Source organism: Carassius carassius, chromosome 6 (genome assembly GCF_963082965.1).
Source record: "Carassius carassius chromosome 6, fCarCar2.1, whole genome shotgun sequence".
Taxonomy (NCBI): Eukaryota; Metazoa; Chordata; class Actinopteri; order Cypriniformes; family Cyprinidae; genus Carassius; species Carassius carassius.
In genome coordinates this window covers 38,178,003-38,188,579 of record NC_081760.1, presented here as the reverse complement: position 1 = coordinate 38,188,579, position 10,577 = coordinate 38,178,003, and the positions used below count along the sequence as shown (strand labels likewise).

Below are 10,577 nucleotides of genomic sequence, written 5' to 3'. Positions count from 1 at the left end.
ATATTGTAATATTACACTTTAATGGCACCTTATATTTCTTATTGAGCTAGTCAAAATTACAACAGATAGTATAGTCGTCGGCTCTAATAGTGCAGATGGTAAAACGTGTGTTGTTCACAATTTGATGCAATCGATCCGGGTCCGAATCTGCCTTTTGACAATTTTTTTCTCCCTTTTCAAATTTCAAATCACATCAGAAAAGCATTTATTTTAAATAAAAATGAAGGAAATAATCAAAAATTTGTGATGAAGGGCTTTATTGTCCTAATAAGGTGGCATCCATTTAATAATTTGAATTAAAATTATAATTTACACTCAGTAATTATTGCATACTGTTTTATAATGTACTACAATACTGAGGTGCAGATAATTGCCACTATTTGCAATAAGTAATATAAATAGATGAATATCCTGCTATTTTAACATAGTATAAATAGAATCTATAACCATTTGCACTTAGTGTAAATAGTCACTGCCTTTCTTATTTTAATCTTTCCTTTGCTATGGTTCTTGTTTATCTATTTATTAACTATAAATTTGGACATTTTTCTTTTGCTTTGGCAATTCTGCAAGCCAATAAAGTAGTTTTAAGTTCAGTTGACTACATACAGTATATTTTCAGTGTCTGCATCCCATTTTATGCAAGGTGCCTCCAAAAAAAACAAACTGATGACATGAATGAAATTCACCTTCATCACTGATAAAACAATAAGCCAAGCAGTAGCCCTCAAATTCTTTGAATGGATAAAACCCACACAGGACTCTCCTCCTGCGATTCCTCACACACAGGTGGACAGTCTTTAAATATCTCACTGCACCGGAGACACTGGGTCAGAGAACATGACGCCCGGGAACTCAGGTTGTATTGTTCAGACAATGCACTCCAGTTCAGGACACCTAATTTACATAAACGAACAGCTGGACATAATATGTGGACATATATATATTAATCACATAATAGGGCAGAATAGTTTCTATACTGTTATAAATGCTATGTCAATTAGCACTGCATTGTTCATTTACTTTATTTATTACCTGGAGATGACTTGCAAAACACAAATAAACGATATATTGACACAGTCGTGTTTCCAAACGTTTCAGTTATTTTTTTTACGTTTTAAAAAGCTTTGGACGGTTTTTTTTTTTACTTTTAAAAAGTTTTTGGACACTTTTGTCCATTTCCTGGTTCGACTTTCTGCGCGAGAGCGCCTTCCGGCTTTGAGTATTAATGAAACACACATTGCATGAGTGTTTAGCGCTCCGTGATGTTCCTCTCGCCTTATTCTGGGTCCGAATAAAATATCAGTCATGTGCAGACTATCCTGTCTCTTTGATTTTAAATCTATATATTTATTCAAACCAGCTCTTGAAAACCTCTATGCAAACCTGCCCGAAAAAGTCCAGGCATGTGTGCAAGTTACGCATGCATCCCACGCTTAATCTACGTTCCTGTCGGCAGCCAATCCAGCGACCTTCACCGCTTCAGCTGCTTCCATCCTCCTGAGAGCCGCTAATGTGACCACAGCCAAACCACCTCTGAAGACACCAATGCACTGAAGCCCCCTAAAAACCAGCGAGAGGTGGGCTCCCCCAGTGCACCATAAGTGAGTCCAAAACTGACTCTCAGTAGAAGCACTGGAAGCCCAATGGTACTTGAGGCTCCATCTGTCTAAATTATACTTGTTTGAAGACATGGATCTTCCATTCCTGTTGCTCTTCCAACAGTCGTTTCTTACTTTGAAGCCTAAAAACAAGCGATGCACATCACGGTGTTTGTGCAGAAAGTTCAACACTGTTTTGCTTTTTACCAGGAGTGTTTCTAGTGCACTGACAGCTCTTACAAACTGCTGGCACCCTCTTCTGTCTTAGCTGCAGAGTGTTGAAACTGAAACTATTAAATACACTCACTCTGGCCTGCATAGTTTTATAGGTCTATATTTAGACGTGAGATTGCTAGACATCTTGCTCCCTTAATAAAACTGTGATTAAGCTGGAGCACATTTTAAGCATGTCTGCACTTTCATGCAAAACCACCTGTGTTGGGTTTATAAAAGGTCAGCATGGTCTGTGTTCACACTGCATTACTGCTCAAATCCGTTTTATTGCTCCGATTATACGTGACTAGTAGTTCATTTGTTACTTTTGTCCTTGTCCCTATCTTAAATAACTGTGTGTGAATGTAACCTGTAAATACATCTGGGTATCATAAGAAATGTGAATTCAGCCAAATGTTTTCAAAGGGTTTAATGAGTCTAAAGAGGTCCAAATGCATTTATACAAGGAAATGACGTGGTGTATAAATAGATGTACAGTAATTACCTAAATACCAAATATGTATACCTTTATATTAAATCTGCATACATATAGTTCACTCAAATTTAGGGTCTTATGTAATATAGCAAATCTCAACAGCTTGTATTTTGTAAAATGTATCTATATTATCATCTTCCAGCTCAAATCTGCTAACAGACATGAAGACATTAAGATATCATAAACATTAACATCATGATTTTCAGTAAAACTGCTTTGAAACAATGTGCATTGTTTGAAAAGCACTTTACAAATAAAATAGACTTGACCCCCTTTTCTGACCATCTTTTCTCAACATAGTACAAAAAAAGTAGTTACTTTTGTCACATTTAAAGCTCTTAGCAGAGTATTGTAAGATAGTGTATGATTTTTATTTCATCGTATCAACATACGTTTGTATTTTATGGAGTAAACGAATATACAGTCTATACTTCACATACCTGTGAACAAAAGTTATACTCAGCTGCTCTGAATTTAAGTAGCTGTTTAGGTATGAAGTATTAGGTTTTTTTGTGTGTTTTGTTTTGTTTTTAACTGTTTCTCAGTGGTCCAAAGTCCTCTTTTCTGATTAAAGTACATTTTGCATTTTATTTGTAAATCAAGGTCTGGAGTCTGGAGAAAGACTGGAGAGGCACAGAATCCAAGCTGCTTCAAGTCCAGTCAGAGATGATCCAGGTGCCGTGATGTCTGCTGGTGTTGGTCCATTATCAAGTCAAAAGTCAATGCAGCCATCTACCAGGAGATTTTGGAGCACTTATGCTTCCATTTCTGACAAGCTTTATGGAAATGCTGGATTTCCTTTTCCAACAGGACTTTGGCACCTGCCCACAGTGCCAAAACCACTTCCAAGTGGTTTGCTGAACATCATATTGGAAGGCTCAATAGTTGCTCAGCAGAGCCACAGGCGGATCGCTTCCATGCCATTCCTCGCTGATGCAGGAGTTTGTGCTAAAGTGATTTTTAACAACTTACACCTAGGTACAGGTTAACACCTGATCGCATTTCTTCTGGGCTTTTGAATTACAACAAATGTGTTTTAGAAACACAAGGTTAGAACAGCCAGAGAAAACACAAAGACAGAAGTAAAGGGTTAAGAGCCCAACTAAAGCAAACACTGATCTCTAACATGGTTACTTCAAATGAAACAATTAATCAACATCTAAACCTTAGTTCATTCTCAATAAGATCTTCTGTAGACGTCTGACAGAAATAAAGTCAGTCTGGTTATTAATAAGTGGAGCTGGTGATGCTGTTTGTGGGGTTGTTTAATCAGATCTTGAGAGATTTCATGTATTTTATTTCAGTTGATTTCATCTAAGGCTGTGTCTGAAGTCAGTTGTAGTAGTTCTTGTGTTTCTCTTTTCTTCAGTGATTCTGTTTGTTAACAGCAGCTGTTCATCACTAATTCTCAATCAGCACTTAGTTAATCACTTAATTACTTGAATGCAAAGTTTCAAAACTTACATGGTTTAAATCAAGGCAATCTGTTTACTCAAACGGTTTGAGTTAAGTTAACTTATCTGGTTTTACAGTGTATTAAACATAACATTACATAACTTGAACTTTTATGTTTGCATATCCTTTTTTTGATTGATATTAGGAAATATTCTAATATTTTGAGATACTGGGTTTTTAACTTTCATGAACTGTAAGCTTTAATCATCTAAAAAAAAAAACACACATACTTATAATGGATCTAGAATGTATGAAAGTTTCACTTTTTGAAATAAGTTTCCAAAAAAAAAAAAATCGGGATATTCTAATTTTTTTAGATGCACCTTTACATTTACTGCCATCTTACTTTGTGGACTGAGTGCTGGGACAGAGAATGGTTCAAACATTTACTTTAAAATGTTACTTCCATTTTCCTCTACAAATTTAACTGGGAAGAAACAATGTTTATCACATAATAACTATTCATGCAGTGACTAACTAAACACAGTAATTCTCTAATAAATTTAAATTTAGTATTTTTTCTCTTCCAATAAATAGAACCATTGTGAAATTCATGGCTTGAGCTCCAAAGATCTCCTGAATTAGTTCAAAAAAAGAGATACATATCTGTGCTAACTGAAAGAAAATACGATGACAAATATGTTTAATCCAATATTTGGGGAGGGGGGTTGATCCCCAAAAATGTTGGGGAGAAGTTGTTATACCCTGTGTAAAAATAGGCAGTAGGTATTTGTGCAGTGCGAAAACAGTCATTAGCATTTTTAGGAAATAGATCTTCTCTGGATTCAAATGAACAGAACTCAATATACTCAACACCTTTCTCACTCCAAACTGAACTCAAAGGTTGGCATCCCTTCCTTTAATGTATTGTCTTCAGCATTTCATTTCTGCTTCTTTGGCTCATATGCTGCTTGAAATTCTTTGATTATAGCTTCAGACAGTGATGTTCCATTAGCAGCAGCCATTGCAGCAGCTCCAGCAGCTGTTCCTGTCATTACAGCTGCACGTAGAGCCACTTGACTAGGAGCAGCAATCAACACTGCACCTCCTACAACTGCTGCTCCTAAACCTGCTGCTACAGCTGATCCCACTAATGCTGCATCTTTAACCTTTTTCAGCCTTATTTTTCTCTGAGCTTCCTGGTACATCTCATTAGTGTAATGCTCTCCTCCGTTCTCCTTCATCATTCTGTCGATTTTCTCCATCAGTTCAGTGACCTGTGATGGATTGTTTTCTTTTGTGTTATTGAACACATGATAATGCCCTTTACACTGTTCAACTAGCTCTCCAATCTGCTTGTTTTCTGTCAGAAACTCCACAATAGTTAGTTTTTCCTTTTCTAACTGATCTCCTCTAGTGAACAGAACGATGGTGTAACGTGCAGCTTCTTCTCCAAAGTTCTTCTGAATCCACTTGACTGTGTTTTTCTCTTCATCTGTGAATCTCTCATCCAGTCTGATGACCAGCAGAAATGCATGAGGACCAGGAACAGACATTTCTACACACTTCACTAACTCCTTCTTCAGTTGTTCTTCACTGATTGATGTATCAAACAGTCCTGGAGTGTCTATCACTGAGATTAATCGACCTGTTTTCTGCTGATGCTGTTGGCATGTTTTAGTCACAGATTCAGTCGAGAATTTTTCTACAAATATCTTTTCTCCCAGGATGGTGTTTCCTGATGCACTCTTTCCAGCTCCAGTTTTCCCCACCATCACGATCCTGAGATCTGTGCACTTGCCAGGTTTTGTGTGTTTGGTCTGGATGCACTCTGAGACTGAGGCCCAGATCGTTTTAGAGCAGAAAAAAATAAGACACAAGTTTAATTCTTCAGAAGTACTGTATGTCATGATATTTGGGAAAAGTGTAATAAAACTGTTCTCACCTGTTTGGGTTGGATGTTGTTCTGTCTCTGTCTGTTGTTTCTTCTGGTCACATTTTCTTCTTCTGTATTTTTCTGGTTTCTGGACTGTATTTGTTTCTCCCTTGTGTTCAAAGTAGTTTCTCAGTGATTTTGCTGATGGTTTGACCACCTCTTCTTCATCATCCTTGTTTTCTTGTGGATCTCTAGAGTGTATGTCTACATTTAATTCAGTTTTCTCAATTTTTGTCACATGAGAAACACAATTTTTCTTTTCAGTCACAACATTTGTTGTATCCTTTTCTTTTACAGTGTACTTGCGAATCTTGTCCTGCACTATCATCTGCTCTTGTTTCGTCTCTTGGACATTTGTTCTTCCATTCTTCTCTCCTTGTTTATTCCTTTCTTTCCTGCTCTTTGTTTGATACTGTAAGTAAATCTCATGATCATAATGCTGGTCATTATTCTGTTTGATAATTTCATCAATCTTCTCTAGAAGCTCTGTGATGTGAGATTGATTCACCTCATTTTTACTGTTGATCACATGATATTTACTTCTGCAGTGACTGACTAGTTCTTGAAACTTTTGAGTAAATGTAAAAGCTGTCAGGTCTCTTTTCGACATTTGTTCTCTTCCAATGAACAGCACCATCGTGAACTTCAAAGCTTGAGCTCCAAAATTCTCCAGAATTTCTTCCACAACGTTCCTCTCATCCTCTTCAAAGGTCTCCAGGTTGATGACGAGCAGGAACACATGAGGACCAGGATCAGAGAGATACAGACTCTTCATCATCTCATTCTTCATCTCTTCATCTGTCAGTTGAGTGTTGAAGAATCCTGGCGTGTCGATGATGGAGATGTTTCTGTCTTCTACTCTTCCTGTCTTTTTCTCAGTCTCTCTGGTTCTGCTCTCTTTAAATGCCTCTCGACCCAGTATTGCATTTGCTGTTAAACTCTTTCTAGCTCCACAGACTCCCAGCAGCACAATCCTCAGCTCCTGTGAATCACCTGTGAAAAAGATCATGTCATTAAGTTCTTAGATGCTTCTTTGATTCCAACATGCCAGTTTTTCAGTCCCAGATATTGTTTGCTATTTCAATAGAAACGAATGCATTTTGTCAACATATTTTGCTTTGTATCTTGAAACAGTCTGAGCGAAATTGTCATCCATCCAGTGCTCTACCTGCATCAGTATTCATAGAACGGTTCTAGTACACCCGGCTGCAGCCTGCAGATCGAGGAGGGGCTGTACCTGGGGCGGGGCTGCATGTGTTGCCCTGTCCCATACCTACATGACAGGAAATGTGTGCGTAGTTGGTGTAGGACGGAGTATGCTGTTTAAAAAGCTAAAAACACTGAGCAGTTTTACAAAGCCTTCTTTATAATGTAGTTGTTTGTTGTTAACTTGACTCACTATGTCTGATTTATTGAATCACGAGATGTAAGTTTAATCTTCTGGACAAGTCAAATTCATGAATTAATCATTGGGACATTCTAAAATGCTTAATGTGAAAGTACATGGGGTTATGCATTAAAACAATGGTTTAAAAAGACCAAACTCAGTAAACAAATTATTAATAAAGCATTCTATGCACAGACAAGCAGATATGAGGCCAGTTTACCCAATAATTATGTGTTAAGCTTTTTCCTCCCATAATGTGGCTTATTCAAGGATGTGCATTTATTATATGGACTGAGCAAAAAAAAGAAAAAAAGTGTCTAAAATGTGTGCGCATTACTGATCTCTAAATAGTAGGCTACCGTTGAATGATATATAAAAGTTTAACTTAATGCTGTTAAAATGTATGAAACTGTTTGATGAAATAACCACAATCATAACAACTACATTAAAATAAGAGCATGATGCGCATAAAATTGTGTTCGTTACTATAGAAACATATTGCAGTTATGTCCTTTCAGAATCATCACTGGTAGTTCCCTTTCGAGGGAACTTTGAACTGCGTCCTCTAGGGGGCGCTTTGGGGAACACCTCGTCATGACCCGTGTCTGAAGCATACATTGAAAAAACACCAACTTGTTGGCCGGCGACAGCCTCCGACGTCACTACCGGCACGACTATAAATAAGCACCGGGAGAGCACGTCATTATCTTCTTCATCTTCACTGACTGTTTTGTTTGAAGCGTGCATCTGAAAGAACCGGTAAGGGCGATCTTTCTCTGTTTATCATGGCGACAACTATCAACTATACAACTATGGCGTTTAGACGATGTCTGCATCCGTGTCGGCGTTATTTGACACCCGATGACACACGCGATCTTTGCGTCATTTGTTTGGGTGAAGAGCACGCACACGATGTCTTCGAGGAGGCAATCTGCTTGCATTGTGAGCGTTTTTTCAATGGAAAAAGCTCCGCTCTCGTTCGTCTCTCTTCTGAAAAAAAAGGGGAAAAAAAGGCAGCCATCTGCTTCCCGCGGTTCAGGACCTGTCCGCGCTGAGGCGTGGAAGAGAATGAGCTCGTGAGAATACAGGTAGGTGGATCTGTCTGAATGGTTTAAAGAGCGACTTTCCCTTTTGCGCTCGTAAACAAAAAACAAAAGGGCGGCGGACGAGAGAGAGCCTCGGGAGGATGATGTTATATCTTTAACACTTTCTGATACTGAGGTTAGTGCTCTGCTGGGTTTTTACCCAGGAAAAGCAGGAGATATTTGAGGATGGTGAAGAAGCTGAGGCTGAGCCTTCTCAATTCTCCTGCCCTGCGTATGTAGAGCTGTTGGAGGTTATTGAGCGAAAATTAACTTTTGACCATAGCCCTCCAGCTCAGGTGAGCCTTTCATTTGTGCATGATCTCCATACAGAGATTAAAAAGAAATGAAATATGCCGTTTTCTTCTCGCATCCATCGGTTTCGGCATGTAGTAATCTGCCGACATCGAGGTGATATGCGAAAGTGGCTATGAGGGAATGCCCCCTGTAGAAAGAGCTAAAATTTTTATAAATAATTAATACATTTTTATCTGTGGAAATGTTTTTTCTTTCTGCAGGGGAAACATCCTCTCTTAATCTCCCTCCTTGCCATCTAAGCTCCTTCAGTAAATCATCTCGCTTAAATGGCAAGGCATACGCAGCAGCAGGTCAGGCTGTGGCTTTATTACAGCACAATGCTGGTGCTTCAAGCATATCAGACTGATCTGCTAAGAGACCTGGATAGAGGCAGGGGCCTTTTTCTGATCAGGTAGCTGAGCTGCGCCGCACCACGGATCTCTCTCCGTGCTACCAAGCAGGCCACCTCCACCATGGGCAGGACTATGGCGGCCATGGTGGCAGCGGAGAGATCTGTGGATGAACCTGGCAGACATCGGGAGGAAAGAAAATGCTTTCTGCTCGATGCTCAGGTTTCGCCTTCTGAACTTTTCGGTTTTTCCATTGAGACGGCGATTTGAGAAGTTCAGGGAGACGAAGGCTCGCTCTGCTGGTTTCAGATCCTTCGTTCCACGGAGGTCCAGGTCTGAGCCTGAACAACATAGGGGTCCTGGCCTGTCTCGATCTGATGATCAAAGATGGGCACAGAAGGCTAGTGTCACAACTCGCGCTCCTCCCCCACCTGCGGGCAGGGGTTAGAGGAATCGTGGGTCACGAGGAGGTAAGCAGAATCTAAGGGGTATGATCTAGATGAGGCAGCATTCTCGTCTGAATCGGAGTGATACCGAGGTATCTACTCATTCCCTTTGGGGATTTTTAACCCTCTGGAGTCTAAGAGGTTATCAGGAGAAAATAGCCTCATAATGTGTATATGCGTTAATCGACTTCAGAGGGTTAACTTCTGCTTTTATCCTCCCCTTCCTAATTCCCCTGTAACCACCAGGTCTCCACCTAAACGAGGTTAGGTGGAAACCTCTCGCATAACAGTCTCCTATGCTGGGCCTATTATGTTTTTATGGTTCTATGTTCATAGCAACCACGGGGCTCCAGCGCAGGAGGGTGGGTGAGTAAATGTAACCCTCTCTGTATATACTTATGTGTATTTAATTGCTGGTGGTTAGGTTTCTACTAATAAACTCTGTGAGTTTCCTTTGCAGTGCTCAGTTACAATGTTTACTAAACACTCGTAACTATATGTTACCCTTGGGAGATCTCATCAGGAAACATGGTGTTAGCTTTCACTGTTATGCTGATGATACTCAGCTCTATATTTCTTCGCGGCCCGGTGAAACACAACAATTTGAAAAACTAATGGAATGCATAGTCCATATAAAAAACTGGATGACGAGTAATTTCTTACTGCTAAATTCTGAAAAAACAGAGGTGTTAATTATAGGCCCTAAAAACTCCGCTTGTAATAACCTAGAACACGGTCTAAGACTTGATGGTTGCTCTGTCAATTCTTCGTCATCAGTTAGGAACCTAGGTGTGCTATTTGATCACAATCTTTCCTTAGAAAGCCACGTTTCTAGCATTTGTTAAACTGCGTTTTTTCATCTCAAAATATATCTAAATTACGGCCTATGCTCTCAATGTCAAATGCAGAAATGTTAATCCATGCATTTATGACCTCAAGGTTAGATTATTGTAATGCTTTATTGGGTGGTTGTTCTGCACGCTTGGTAAACAAACTACAGCTAGACCAAAATGCAGCAGCAAGAGTCCTTACTAGAACCAGGAAGTATGACCATATTAGCCCGGTCCTGTCAACACTGCACTGGCACTGCACATCAAACATCGTATAGGTTTTAAAATATTGCTTATTACTTATAAAGCCCTGAATGGTTTAGCACCTCAATATTTGAATAATCTCCTGTTACATTACAATCCTCTACGTTCGCTAGGTTCTCAAATTTGATTTTTGATAATTTGACATTTGACATTTGATAATACCTAGAATATCAAAATCAACTATGGGCGGCAGATCCTTTTCCTATTTGGCGCCTAAGCTCCGGAATAAACTACCTGAATAACATTGTTCGGGAGGCAGACACACTCTTGCAGTTTAAAT

At 39.3% G+C, this 10,577-nt stretch overlaps 1 protein-coding gene across 1 annotated transcript; it reads right to left on the bottom strand.

Annotated features, from left to right (window-relative positions):
* Window positions 1-1,674: 1,674 nt before the first annotated feature.
* LOC132141727 (uncharacterized) lies at window positions 1,675-6,912 on the bottom strand. The gene is made up of 4 exons (XM_059551389.1): window positions 6,879-6,912; window positions 5,651-6,634; window positions 4,875-5,542; window positions 1,675-1,731 (listed from the first exon to the last, which is right to left on the bottom strand). The coding sequence occupies exons 1-4, from the start codon at window positions 6,910-6,912 to the stop codon at window positions 1,675-1,677; spliced, it is 1,743 nt and encodes a 580-aa protein (XP_059407372.1).
* Window positions 6,913-10,577: the final 3,665 nt, after the last annotated feature.

Bases quoted from the DNA above. Each gene is read 5' to 3' on its own strand.
- LOC132141727 (XM_059551389.1), bottom strand. From the start codon at position 6,912: ATGGGACAGGGCAACACATGCAGCCCCGCCCCAG. The intron at 6,635-6,878 runs GTACAGCCCCTC...TCTTTTTCACAG, and splicing joins CACATGCAGCCCCGCCCCAG to GTGATTCACAGGAGCTGAGG. The intron at 1,732-4,874 runs GTTAAAGATGCA...CTTCAAAGTAAG, and splicing joins GAAAAATAAGGCTGAAAAAG to AAACGACTGTTGGAAGAGCA.